General features: G+C 38.7%; 1 protein-coding gene across 2 annotated transcripts in view; it reads right to left on the reverse strand.

The window, feature by feature from the left end:
* The window catches only part of PAPSS1 (3'-phosphoadenosine 5'-phosphosulfate synthase 1), a 108,630-nt gene that overhangs the window by 42,452 nt on the left and 50,793 nt on the right, over positions 1-15,385 (reverse strand). For both annotated transcript variants that reach the window (XM_060011827.1, XM_060011828.1), the window contains 4 exons: positions 10,368-10,481; positions 7,877-7,988; positions 5,271-5,476; positions 2,411-2,546 (listed from right to left, as the gene is read on the reverse strand). In XM_060011827.1, coding sequence (XP_059867810.1) covers positions 2,411-2,546; positions 5,271-5,476; positions 7,877-7,988; positions 10,368-10,481 — 568 coding nt within the window. The remainder of the gene's footprint in view (positions 1-2,410; positions 2,547-5,270; positions 5,477-7,876; positions 7,989-10,367; positions 10,482-15,385) is intronic.

Genomic DNA, 15,385 nt, shown 5'->3' on the forward strand with positions numbered 1-15,385 from the left:
CAGTCTGTTGCTTATTTGCCTTAGTCTAAAATGGAAAAGTAAACAAAATAACACTCCATCATCTTTTTTGCTGGATTTAAGGCTAATAACCAGCTCTCAGCTACTTTAAACAAAGTTGCAATCACTCATTATGCAACAAATCCTCTAAATGATTTAAAATGTTTGGTACACAAGGAAGAATGTAAAACAGACGTAATATAAAGTCTTGGATTATGAATGATAATTTCTTGATAAGACCCCTCAACAGTGCTAAAAATTTATTTAGTAACACGAATTCCAGATATAAATTATTTTGAAAACAAATTAAAGTAAGCAAGGCGGTCTCAGCAAGTCCTCAGTGAAACATGTCCTGTTCACCAGAAAAAAAGAGAGAAGTCTACACATATTAAACTATCAGATGCTTCTGGATGGAAATAAACAAAGATCCAACTAGAAGTGTCTTATACAACTCAAACATGCATTAGGTCTTTGAATAACAAATCTGGATACAGATGACCCAAGGGCTGGATCAGAAACTCAAACAGTATAAGATTCTTATGGATCCTCACGGTACAAAATGGCTACCAGAGCTCCAAACACTGCACCCTTACATGACAGCATCCAAAGCAGGAGGAAGAGGAAGGATGGGAAAGGATAACTTTTGTCCTAAGCCAGTTTCTTTTCAGGAAGGAAAACCTTTCCCAGAAGCCCCACTTGCTTACATCTCAAAGGTCAAAACTGACTTACACACGGACCTTTAAGTCACACAGTGACAAAAGAGAATACGGCACCATCACTGACTTACAGCAGTCATAATACAGTTCATGACACAGTCCTCTACGACTGGGCCCAAAACGTGTTAGCAAGAGAAGAAAACAAGCTGCTGTATTAGCAAGCGCCGAGTGTAATATTCGGAGAAATTCCTGCACAAGTAGTTTAAGCCAAATATGTGCTTCAAATTCAGAGGAGAGGAATAAAATTCGGAAGGAAGAACGGGGCACCACACGATCAAATACCGTAAGGGGGCCAAGCAAAAGATGTGCATGAACGAGGCAGGCTGGTGGGGACTGTGGAGGTCTGAAGAGTGTGTGTCCATCTCGGGCCTCCAGTGCTTGATCCCTTTCACATCATTTCAAGTATCAGCTAATTACGACACAGCTTAAGAAAAAACAGATACTCTTTCTCTTCCCTTTACTTGTATGCCCTTTACTTACTGGTAAAACTAGCTTCCAACTCACGTAACAGAAATAATGACACCTTAACCTCTTGCTGTGTGCCAGGTACTGTTACGGTGCCTAAGCATCTTAGCTCATTTCACTTTTTAAAAATAAAAACCTATGTGTCGGGTACCATCACTGTCCTCATTTGTACAACTAGGGAACTGAGCCGTAGAGAGGAAACCCCTTTCCCCACAACCACGTAACTTCTAAGTGGTAAAGTAGGGGGCAGTGTGCACACAGGACTCTGAATGACTACCAAGGATCTGAGAGGTCACAGGACCTAAACACAACTGATGAAATGGGAGCTCTTGCCCAGATTCTGGAGTCACTTGGGAAGGCGGGCTTCTGCTTAATAAATACGGCTGGGTGGCCGGGTAGTCCCTTAAAAGGCATCCATACCCACCTGACTTTTCTCGGCCACATTTCCTCAATTTGTACACAGAAGGTATTTTAAAAAGCAGCACCAAGGCTTAGTGTTTAACCATTTCTGTAGTGGGTGAGAATTCACTAGCAGCATGATTGTAGGAGGCTTCAAATTCTTCAGACCTTAAAAAACAGCCTCCTAAAATCTACAGCGAATGCTGTGGCAGGCCCCCGGAATTTGCAAGTGTGGGCGCACCCGTGTAAACACATCATTTACCTACTTCTGTGTAAAACATCTGCTAATCACAGATGTCTAATATAAAAATCCCTGTCCTGGGGCACTTTCTAAGACAGTACTATAAAGAACAGTTTCTACAAACTCTCTATATTTACTGCTCCATTTCCTCCTAATCCAGAAATCTGAAATCATTATTAACCTACTCTTCAACAACTTTTTCTGTTATTTGTTGACAGTCTCTCTCTTCTACACCATAAACTCCTGTCTTATTTATTTATGAATCCTCAGCACTTGGTACTCTGGCATATCAAGATGCAAAACAGACACTTGCTGAATGAATAGCAAATGTGATACTGTTGTTCTATTATTTTCTGCAGTGGTACATTCCACTCCAATAAGACATTCTGGGATATAAAGCACATTGATATGAGTGAACTACGTAGGGTGATTCAGATTGACTACCTTTCCTTACATATTCCATTGCTAAATTTATCTTTACTCCTCATTCTGCCTTACATTTTAGCAAGCATTGGAAAAAATCTTCGAGAACCTCCCCATCAAGGAGAAACTCCAAGTAATCCCATGTTAGATAATTAGGTCCATGTCTTACCTGCATTCATATCTTTAAACTTCTGCTTTAGCTCAGTAGGAGTAAGACGGTACTGATCAAGACCATCATTCCAATAAATTCGGTCCAAGACTTGAAGATCTCCTCCAATCAGCCAATCTCCTTGTTCCATAACCATCTAATGGCAAGAGAAAGGAGATAATTTTTTTTAACAGGAACCAATATCAAAATAAGTAAGAACATTTCTCTCATACAAGCTAAATATACCTGTAAACTACTCTCATCTTAAGGTCAATGGTAAATCTGTTTGGTTTATCAACTGAACTGGCATTAGAGATGCTGTAGAATTAGAATATATTCTATAATTTTGCAAAGGATTTGTGACGCAGCTATTATATTTGCATATGAAACGCAAACAAAATCAAAATGAATAATTACGACTTTTTTAAGCAACCTAAACATTCTTTTCATTGCTGTTGTATGTCGATTAACAGAAAAGTGTGTGAGCCTGGGTCATCCCGCCCTCTTGTGTTCTCCAATCCTAAACTTTTGAGCAATTAAAGTATTGATGATGGAGCTGAACACAAATTCTTGCCTTCCAATCTCCACACCACCTCAAATTTCTTTCGGCTCCACTCGTGTCCTTTCTCTGCATGTGAGAGGAGAAGATATACCCTCTAGGACCCAACCATTTTTGCAATGCAGCTCAAGCTCTTCCCCCACGGCTTCAACTTACCTGCTAACAATGCACCTCAACTGCGTAGTCACTTCCTGCCTGGTCTCCCTCACTAGTAGGTCTCTACCCATCCACCAAACCACTCATTCAACAAATATTCACTGAGCACTGGTATGTGTCAGGGCCTGTGCTAGGCACTGGGAAATACAGCAGAAAACGAGAGAGAAAGATCTTACTCCAATGGAGCTTATATTTTAGTGGGCAAGACAGAGGAGAAACCAGAGAACTATCAGCTAGTGATAAATAAATGTTGCAGAGAAAACAAACAGGGCACTGGAACACAGTGTCCAGGGAGTAGAGTGAATGGCATTTAAGAGAAAGGAGTTAGTAAATGCCTCTCTGAGGAAGGTGACATTTAACCGGAGATGATGAAAAGGAACTCGTCACAGAGGTAAAGTAGTTCATGCAGAGGGACACCAACTGCAAAGTCCTGGCGAGAAACACATTTCTGTCTTTGAGGAACAGAAAGAAAGCTAATGTGGCTAGAAGGTCAGAAAGGCCAAAGCAAGGAGAGGGGCAGCGGTAGTGGAAGAGATGGTGGAAGAAGGCCAGGGCCGGGTCCCACAGGGCCTCACAGGTTTTATTCTGATTACAATGAGCGGCCACTGGAGAGTTTTAAAGGGAGCAGTGATATGTTCAGATCTATATTTTAAAAGACTCACTCTGGCTGCACTAAGGAGAATGGATTTCAATGAGTATGACAGGAAGCTGGACTCCAGCCAGGAGACCGGGAGGGCATGGCTGGTACCGGGGGGCATGGGGCTGGAAGAGGGACACCCTGCTCTAGACCACCCAGCTGGCTTCCCAAATCACCACGTCGTTTGTGACCCTGTCAAATCTGCCTGCCACCTCTCTGTTCCTAGGAAGGCAGAGCAGCATAGGGGAAAGAGCACAGAAGACCTAAGACAGACTCTAATCCTGACACCTCACAGGTACCTCTGCAGCTCTGGGCAAGTTGAACCTACTCTAAGACTCCTCAGAATAAAGAAAATAACCCTGTCTACTTCTAAGGGTCACTGTAAGGACTGAAAAGCAGAAACGTGGCTGAAAAGCATAAATACATGTAAATTGTTATTATGACTGAACAAAATTTTAACACCTTGGAGTAGAAACTGAAGCCCAAGGTCCTCTCTCCCACTCGAACCACCAACCCTCTCTCAAACACACCGAGTCTTTGCTCCCCCTGCCGCAGAAACCTGGGAAGCCGTTTCTTACAGCTCCCTCCTATCCAAATCCTATTGGCTCCTCAAGGCTGCACACCAAGTCCTAACTAACCTGAGAAGTCTTACAGACTGCTCTAAATAAAAGTGGCACACAATATAAACAGCATTCACATACGTTCAGTGATTAAAAAATGTCTCCTCCAATGAATTCACACAAAAAGTACTCTCTAGTGGTAGGGATTACAGAGTACGGGAAGCTCTACGTAAGCCAATAATGACTTTCTGCTAAGGATTATGGAAGACGGCTTTAAAGCCCAAGGTCCTGGATTCAAATCAGACCCTCATCCCAACCATAAGCTGCCTAACTTTGGCCAAGAACATATATCCCCCATAAAGTCTCAATTTCTCCATGTGTAAGATGGAAATGCCACCCATCCTATAGGTCTGCTATGTGGTTCAAAAAATTTACATAAGCATGGTTTGTAAACTATGTTATTTGTTATTAATAACTGTAGAATTTTAATGCTGAAGGAATGTCTGGCACCGTTAGTTCAACCTCTTTATTTTATAGAACAATATATTTGCCTGTTTTTTAAGTTTATCCCTTTTTTGTCCTACATAAGACAATGAAATGAAATTGAACACACTTCCATGATCTAAACAGCTGCTATATAAAGTTTCTAGGTAAAGCTACTAAAATTTCACTTAGTTTCTTTTCTTTTCTTTTTTTTTTTTTTTGGCTGCACCATGCAGCTTGCAGGATCTTAGTTTCCCGACCAGGGGTCCAATCAGGGCCCTGGCAGTGAAAGCGCTGAGTCTAACTACTGGACTGCCAGGGAGCTCCTTCGCTTAGTTTCTTTAAAAGTTCACACTAAGTTCCAGCCTTGATTCTGCAAAATATTAACAGTTCCAATGGCATAGTTGATATACAGGTAATGCCTCACATTTCAGCACAAACATTATTGGCAAATCAAGATAAAATGCGGCAAGGTTTACTCAGGACCTTGATGTAGGGGTGGTTCTTGCATGTTGTTCCCCACTGCCTGGCACAGCGCTCCTCCTTCCTGTGCTCAAAAAACTCTGGATTGCGAAGAATAGCCACGCGGCGGCCCTCGTACACCAGAGCAAAAGCCGTGCAGCCGTCCAGCCTCTCTTTATCTTCCTGAGTAGCTGTCAGAACTATCGGTACTGACAAGTTAATGACACCCCCTGCAGGGCACAAAAGAACATAAAGCACACAGCTTGCATTACTCAGCGGGCCTGACATCTACCTTTCACACTTCAGTAGACACTCTTCAAATAATAAAAGATTTATTGTTCCAGTGACAGTGTTCCACTGGTATCTGGCACAGAAAAGCAGGGAGAGAACAAGCAACAAACCCAGAGTTGAAAACAAAACAAAACAGCAAAAATTAAGAACATCAACACTGTGTGCAGCAATACTCCTCACAACCACTCATGAAACTGTCTTTAGGGGGAAGAAGCGCAGAAGTTTAAGCAACTGTTGAATAAGGAAGAATCAGCGGGTTAAGCCTAACATCACCAAAAATACGTGAGTAAGACAAAGAATTATGCTTCAGGGCCTTTACAGGAAAAATATTATAACTGATACCGCTGACAACTACATTTTGAGTGGCAAGTTGGTTAAGTAACTTGAGTATACTTGGTATACCTGGATATCCTTGAGAGAGGAAGACGAAAACACTCAAAAAGTTTTTTGTTTTTTAATCAGAATGGAACTGATGCCAGCTATACTGGTCAGGAAACAAAGGCAGTAAATAATCAGTGGCTCCATTTAAACCAAAATATGTTGCCAGTGAGCCCAAAAGCACATTCTCAGTTCCCAACCTTTCAAGCTCTGAAAGTGTTTTTTTCTTTCCTATTCGTTATGCGCAAGTTAGAAAAATAAAATACACTCTCAGATTCATATGTGGATATTATTTACGTTATCAAAGAGAAACCACACTTTTTGGGAAATCATGGCATGCCTTCTTTGGGCAAAAGACGTCAATAAAATCCATGATAACAGTTTGGTTGTTTTCAAATTACCACCGTAAGGTGGAGTTCAAAATGGAAAATTAATAGGTAGATTTACACCACACCCAAGACTAAGTCATAACTAAGAAGGCAGTCCACAAAGACTTTACCATTATTTCCAAGGAAGAAAATCAAGAAGTATAATTTAATTCTTATATTAAAGGTTCTTGAGAACAATGAGTAGGAATTACATCTTCTAGTATCTATTTTACTCCCCAGTCAAAAGAAGTTATAACACAGAAGAACGTGGTCGCAACTTTGCAGGGTTCTATGACTTTTTTTTAAAAGTTAAGTATTATAGTGGACGTACAATATTATGTTCATTTCAGATGTACAGCATAGTGATTCAACATTTAAACATATTAAGAAATGATCACCATAATAAGTCTAGTAACCATCTGTCACCATACAAAATTATTACCATATTATTCCTTATGCTGTATATTATATACCTGTGACTTATTTATTTATTTTATAACTGGAAGTTTATACACCTCTTAACCCCCTTCACCTATTTAGCCTACCCCCACCCCCTTCTGGCAACCACCAGTTTGTTCCCTGTATCTACAAGTCTGTTTTTGTTTTGTTTGTTCTTTTGTTTTGTTTTTTAAATTCCACATATAAGTGAAATCATATGGTATCTATCTTTCTCTGTTTGACTTATTCCACTTAGCATAATACTCTTCAGGTCCATCCATGTTGCAGCAAATGGCAAAAGTTCATTGTTTTTTATGGCTGCATAGTATTCCATTGTGTGTGTGTGTGTGTGTGTGTGTGTGTGTGTGTGTGTGTGTGTGTGTGTGTGCGTGTATATATATATATACACCACATCTTTTTTATCCATTCACCTACTGATGGGCACTTAGGTTGCTTCCATATCTTGGCAATTGTAAATAATGTTGCTGTGAACATCTATCTTCTCTAGTTAGTGTTTTTGTTTTCTTCACATAAATACCCAGAAGTGGAATTGCTGGATCATACGGCATAGTTCTTTAACATTCAGCAATATTTTCTTTATTGTAGTACATTAATCTTACCAACAATATACAAAGTTTAAGGTAGCTGGAATGTAATTACAATACCCTAAATATCAATTTCTTTGGCAATTTTTTTTTTTTTAGTGTTTTAAAAGAGTAGGAAGAACCATCCTTTTAACCACCTATTTCAGGACTCCTTAACTTGGGACTCCCTGATTCCTTGTTAGAACACCCGGCTTAAGCAAGCATGGGCTTCAGCACAGCACAATTAGTAAGTATGTACACTTTCTGGGGAGAGGCTTTTTACTGTGATCAGGTAGATATGGCATAGGGAAACTGTATTTGTTTTTTAAATCCATTTTCAGCCTTAATCCCCAGGTTGTCCTTCTCCCCCTGCAATAAGTCACAATCAAGAAAACTAAAAATGGAAAGATCTCATGATACGTTTAAAATATTCAGTACTGATATAATTTAGTCTTTAAGTGCTATCTCCGTTAAGATGTTACCAGTACTCTCTATAAATAGTGACGAATCCCTGCAACTGTGTGCTTTCTTTTCCATACTCAATGTACTTGAATATTTTTAAATGTCTTACCATCCAGAAGACAATCGAAATGAAGACACTGCAAGTACTCCCTCTCTCTCATAAAGCCATTCAGCGGGGTTGCCCAACCTTCTGCCAAAACCTGCACCCACTGCATATCCACCTAGTAAACGAGACAGTAAAGAAAAATGCTTTATTTCATGTACTTATGAACAAAAGCATTAATGGCTTTTTGGAGTTTAATTTTGAAAGCAATGGAAACGAACTTCTCGAGAATGTTTATAGATTTTACAAATCTAATAAACAATAAGGTCACTAGGAAAGTATGTATTTTTCTTAATAAATCTGAATAACATTAGGCTTCCCATAAGAATAGCATCTCCTAAACCAGTGGTCCTCAAACTTTAATATGTATTAAGAAATCTCTGGAAGGCTTGTTAAATGAAGACTGCTCCACCCCCCAGTTTCTGATTTAGCTAGTTTGCTGTGGCACAAGGATTTGTATTTTTAACAGGTGCCCAGAAAATGCTAACAATGATGGTCTGGAAACTACACTCTAACAACCACTGTCCTGAACTAAAACAAACTTTAGATAAAATATTTACCAAAACAAAATCCCTCACCAATGACAGAGTACCCTTCATTTTACAAACACTATATTATTTCTTGAACTTTAAGATTTCTAGTAGATCCCATCAGAATATTAAAGAATTGATGAATTAACGCAAGCTGGATATGCTCATTTTTTAACTGTGTGTGTGTGTATATATATACACACGGAGCAGTGATTCTCATATGAGAAAAGATAAAGCACCTGGCCAAGAGGTGTGCATTATGATGTGACTTACCATGTATACCCAAAGTATTAGGTTGGCATGTTCCACTGAAAAATCAAATAATGGTAAAGCATTCCCCTCCTTCAATTCACAGGAAAAAATTATATTCGTGCACCAAATTGTTTCACTTTCAAGTTCTCCTCTTACTAATTTTTCCTAAACCTTTGACAATGGCCACTATTCTTCTCTATTGGAATCTAATTCTAGATGGTATCTATTATGGACTGAATGTTTATGTCCCCCTGAAAATATGTTGAAGCCCTAACCCCCAATGTGAATGTATTTGAAGATAGGGCCCTGAAGAGGTGATAAAGAATAAATGAGGTCTAAAGGGTGGGTCCCAACCCAACAGGTCTGGTGCCCTCATAAGAGAAAGAGACACCAGAGCTCCCACGGACACACTGTGAGGATAAGGTGAGAAGGCGTCTGACAGCAAGTCAGCAAGGGAGCCTCGCCAGGAAACAAATCAGCCAGCACCTGGATCTTGGACTTTCTAACTTACTGAACTATGGGAAAATAAATTTCTGTTGTTTAAGCCATCCAGGGTACGGTATTTGTTATGGCAGCCTAGCATACATTATATGATGTAACCTAATTTTTTTAATTAATTACTTTGCATACTGCTGTGCAAAGAACAAACTACCGTATTGAAAAAAAGATCACATTTAGAAAAGGCAGCTGTTTTTCTGGGTTATTGAGTCTAACTGACCTGGATTCATATGCATTCATTCTCAGTTTTGTTCTCTCTCTCTCTCCTCTTCCCTCCTCCCTGCCCTGTGTGTGTGTGTGTGTGTGTGTGTGTGTGTTCGTTCATTTGATGCACAGTCTGTCAGTGACAAAATCTATTGTGCCTTTGCAAAGTCAGCTTTGAGTGCCTCTGCTCTCCAACTCTCCCTCTCTCTGCTCCCCTGCAGCACGTCTTAGCTTCTGGTCAGAAACCCAATCACACAAATCACCTAGATAATATACTCCTATCAGGAATGTGAGTAAGTCTTTGAAGAGTCTTCCTCCGACCTCAGAAGGCTTGGGGGTTATTTTTCTTTCTCCTACTTGCACATTTGGCACCTCCCTGGGTGTCCGGGATTTTAACTATATTAAAAGAAAGGCTGGGAAATTCTAGTCCCGGTCTACGTTCTCATTCCTAAATCTCTCCATTTTTAAAGTATATCTGAATGACACAATTTAAAATTCCCTAAGATTTGAAAGTGATAAATTATAGTCACCACTGTCATATCTAGTTTAACTAAGCAGTTTTCTATTGGGAAAAACACCTAATGCTATTATTAGAGCTAACATACACAACAGAATTATTCTTCACGATATAAGAAAGGGAAAGTCAGGGTTTTGACAAGGGATTAGGAAACATGTTTAAAGGGAAAAACTGTTCATTTTAATTATTTAATTATTAAAGGTTTTTAACCTTTTAGAATCCATTCCTTCTGATAAGCCTAAAAATCTTACATAATCTTTGTTCTTTGATATTTCATAATAAATAAATGTTATGACTAAAATGAAATCAAAGCCATGGTAATTTGGAAATACGGTTTTACAAATAAAACATATTTCCCATCCCTGGGGAATTGTGATATACACAACTACCACTATCACCCACACCCTCAAACACAAAAATAAAATCACAAATTCTATAGACTAACCACTATACATAAGGTTAAATCACTCAGTAGGAAAAGGAACAAAGCACTCACTTTATTAATTTTCAATGCTGGTAATGTTTCTGCATCTGTTTTTGCCAAATGCAGTTTATTTTCTGGCACATAGAGTTCTTTCACTTCATAAGAGGCATCCACAGGTACAATATCCTATACATACACAAAAGTACAGTTAAATGTTTGATTCAACAATTTAGCTTTCCCCAAAGGGTATCTTAATGAAGAAAATTAACATTTCAAAATGAGACTTAAAAAACGAAGTGTAAGACAGGGATTTAATGCTGTACCTCCCAATCAATTTTCCTAGTGACACCTGGTCTACTTGCAAGCAGGTAACATCCCACATGCAAGACTTCATTAATCTAATCTCCCACTATCTAGTGAGACAGAAATTCCTGGAATATGCCATATAAGTCAAGATCATGCAACGGCAAAGAAGAGGTAACCTCAAGTAAGGGGTAATGATAAAAATAATTTGGAAACAAAGAAATAAACAAAAAAAGCACTCTAAACATAATCATTATTTTCTGTAACATATTATAAAACCATTTCATTCCAGCTTCCACATGCATCTTTGTCACCATTGTCACTAAAGCCACCTTCTTAGTCATGTAACACAGTATTCCAGAGCACGTCAGCTCTACTCCCACCACTGCAGTTTGAGAAACAGCAGTCTCTGATGTCTTACGAAATGTAGTCCGGAAATTTTAACCAAACGTCCTAGTATTCATTTATATCACATTGGGACAGTGCTCTATCTCATCTGTCCCACAAGTATCTGTCTGTAATTACCACAAACTTATATACTGCTCTTATACACGGCTCATCCAGTGACCTTTACAAGGCCTATTCACACTTGTCATATACCTAGGAATAATTAGTAAATGTGTTTTGGGGGGTTTTCCTTTTTTTTCCTTTTTTCTTTTTTGGCCACACTGCACAGCATGCAGGATCTTAGTTCCCTGACCAGGAATCAAAGCGGCGCCCCCTGCAGTGAAGAGCAGAGTCTTTTCTTTTTTCTTCTTTTTTTAACATCTTTATTGGGATATAATTGCTTTACAATGGTGTGTTAGTTTCTGCTGTATAACAAAGTGAAGCAGCTATACATATGAAGGGCAGAGTCTTAACCACTGGACCACCTGGGAAATCCTACCAAATGTGTTTAATTACTTTAAAACTTTCCAGTCAAATCAATCAAGTAATCTCTATAAGCATCCAAAACTGGCACTGATTAAGGGTTTTCCATATGTATCCAAGCAATAATTTCTTATGCAAAATAAATTAATTCTCAAGAGAATGAGAAGACAAGCCACAGACTGAGACAAAATAGCTGGAAAAGGCATATCTGAAAAAGGACTGTTACCCAAAATATACAAAGAACTCTTAAAACTCAACAGTAAGAAAAGAATCCTATTAGAAAATGGGCCAGAGACCTGAACAGACAACTCACAGAAAAGATATACAGATGACAAATAAGTATATGAAACGATACTCTACATCATATATCATCAAGGAAATGCAATTTAAAACAACAATGAGATACCACTATTAGAATATACTTATCAGAATGACCAAAATCCAAAACACTGACCACATCGAATGCTGACAAGGATGCGGAGCAACAGGAACTCTCATTCCCTGGTGGTGTGAATGCAAAATGGTACAGCTGCTTTAGAAGACAATCTGGTGACTTCTTACAAAGCTAAACATACTCTCACCAAATAATCCAGCCATCATGCCCCTTGGTATTTATCCAAATGAGGTGAAAACTTACATCCACCTGCACACAGATGTTTACAGCAGCCTTACTCATAATTGCCAAAACTTGAAAACAACCAAGAAGTCCTTTGGTAGATGAATGGATAAACTGTGGTACATCCAGACAATGGAATATTAATTATTCAGCACTAAGAAGAAATGAGCTATCAAGCCATGAAAAGACATGGAGAAAACTTAAATGCAGACTATTAAGTGAAAGAAGCCCGTCTGAAAAGGCTACATATTGTATGATTTCAACTATGTGACATTCTGAAAAGGCAAAACTATGGAGACAGTAAAAACATCAGTGGTTGCCCAGGGTTACAGGGGAGGGGAGAAGGGACGAATAGGAAGAACACAGGGGATTTTCTAGGGCAGTGCAACTACTATTCTCTATGATACTACAATGGTGTATAAATGTCATTACACATTTGTCAAAACCCACAGAAGGTTCAATGCTAATGTAAACTATGAACTATGGATGATAACAATGTGTCAATGTAGGTTCTTCAATTATAACAAAGGTACCACTCTGGTGAGGGATACTGGTAGCAGGATAAGCTGTGTGTGGCAGGGAGGGGAGCCATGGGAGTTCATTCTCTATACTTTCCACTCAAGTTCTGCTGTGAACCTGAAACTGCTCTAAAAAATAAAACCCATTTTAAAAAATGCATAACAACAGAAAAAGTAATTCAAAATGAATATTAATGGAAGAACCAGGTGTTTAAGGACAATACCTACTACTTTTAGAAAGAAAATGTTTGGGAAGAAACTTCAACTTACATTTGGACTTTCATTAATATCTTCAGTAGTAGAAAAAAGCAGAGTCAGATATGTGTCTCAAAGCTAGACGATCTCATGAAAGCCTGAGTGCTACCACTCAAGCAGTCCGTATGGGTTCTGAGAATCTAGAAAGAATTATTCTACTACATTTTTCTGATATTCTGTTCCCTCAAAGATGGAAGAGCACTGGCTAAATCATGTACCAAAATCAAGCTCCTCCTACCAGTAAATTCAAGGCCTCTGATCTTTCTCATGAAAAACCCAAGAATGAATAAGAAGAGTAAACATGAAGGAAAAAAGAAAGAAAGAATAAAATTAAAAGACATAAATAAAGAAGCACTGCTTACTACCACACCACGTTCAGCTAGGTCTCTGGAGGCCCTGTGTCCTTTGAGCATCCCACCACTCACGGGAAAGTAGAAAGTGTGTGTTAAGCACAAACTCCGCACAGCACAGGGCACTTCATAAACCTTCCAGACCGCCTTCTGCAATTAAGCCTGCAGCAGGTACCCACAGCAGACGGCTACTTATTGTATTTACTAAAGGTAAACACGACATGAGGGCATCAAAGAATAATGATGAAGAAGAGAGACAGCCTCAGTTTTCTCTTTGTAGATGTAAATACCGTACAACCTTGTAAAGACTCTTTTTTAAATCTAGCGAGAGAAATAGCTTAAGGTAGTCCATTCTGTACCTTCTAACTCCAGGAATTATTTTTAATACATTTATTTTAAATTATAAAACAGCAATAAAGAGAATGTGGAAAGGAGAAAAACCCATCACCCTATATATGTTCCCCTCCAAGCGTTTTTCACCCATGGGCATTACAGGGCAACTGGTAGTTTCAGCATTTTCTACAAAGGCTATTACTCCCTCAACCAGAAAACAAAAATTCAGAATCAACTTTTCCCAGAACAGTATGATGTGCATTAAGGGAACTGCACACACTCCCTATACGTTCAATTAGCTTCTTGGACATGTAAAGCTCTGAAAGGTACCTTGAGGAACACACATTTTTGTAAAATAAAGAATTTAAGTCCTCCACACTAGGAACAAATGCTAAATTAAATTACACAAAAAGTCAGGCATTCATTAGGGCTTTTGTGAGAAAGAGTATGGTAGTTTCACAAAACACACTTGAAATTAAATATCTGCATTAATCACAAAACATTAGACACACAACATTTTCAAAACCAAAAAGAGCTACAAGAACGCAACACAGGTCTATAGGTCAGTTATTTCTGATTTTTGTACTTAAGACCTGAGTTCAGATTCTAACAGTGCAACCTTGAGCAGGTTATCTAACATTTCTCACCTTGTCTCCGTCTCAGCTGTTTAACAACACTGCCACCAAAAAGTGTGTGTGTGTGTGTGTGTGTGTGTGTGTGTGTGTGTGTGTGTGTGTAGTTACAGGGCTGCTGTGACAAATGACTTGAAGTATGTAAACTGCGGGGCGGGGCTCACATTTACTGGATGCTAACAACAATACCAGCAATGTTCTAAGGGCTTCACGTGAATTAATTCATTTAATTTTCATGCAATCCTACCTATGAAAATAGAAGAAGCTATTGCTGTCCTCCTTTTACAGATGAGGAAATTAAGGCTCAGGAGACGTTAATAACGTGCCCCAAATCCCTGCTGTACTGTGTTCCAACGTGCTTACCACACAAATAAATACTCAATAAATAATAGTTACAGTGTGCTTGCTACATGCCAGGAACTGTCCTAAGCACTCTACATTTATTAATAGAATCCTCAGTACAATTCTGAGACAGGTACTATTTTTATTTCCCATTTCACAGATGAGAGAATTGAAGCCAGAGAAATCAGGTTATTTTTTCCAAGGTCGTACAGTTAATTGATAAGTGTTGGAACTGGGATTCCAACTCAGGTCCCAACACTATTCTCCTCCAAATAAGAAAACAAATTTTAAAAAATAAAAATTAAAAGAAAAACCTTTACTGTTTTTCCCATAAAACTAAGTTATGAAACATTTTGCCACATAAATTGTTCTTAGTTTACTTTCATGATTTTATTAAACATTTACAGTTCCCAGGGTTTCTGGTCAGTGTGTGATCTTTCTGTGTTAATAAAGTCCTAGACAAAAAGTAAAGATATTCAACATTTCAGTTACATCGAAACATTTCTATTAATAACAAGTGAACGATGTTCAACCAACTTTCTCAAACTCCATCACTGTGAATAAATTGAAAACCTCCACTTCCACCACTTGAGACCCCTTAGAACTTTGAAAACCAGAATCACAGTCTGGGAATAAATGACACAGGAACTCCAGGGAAGAGAAGAATTTCACTGATACAAACAACTCTACGTAAAGCTTTCTTTGCCATCTCTGAAGCCTATATTATTTTGTAAGGATGAGATGCCTTTTTTGCGATGTGTGTTGACTACTCTCCCCCACCCCCCATTTACCACTAATAGCTGTCAACAATCTTGGAGGGTCAGAGGAGCGCATCCAATAGACTAAATCTTTTCATCTCTGTTGGACGCAA

Source organism: Delphinus delphis, chromosome 5 (genome assembly GCF_949987515.2).
Source record: "Delphinus delphis chromosome 5, mDelDel1.2, whole genome shotgun sequence".
NCBI lineage: Eukaryota > Metazoa > Chordata > Mammalia > Artiodactyla > Delphinidae > Delphinus > Delphinus delphis.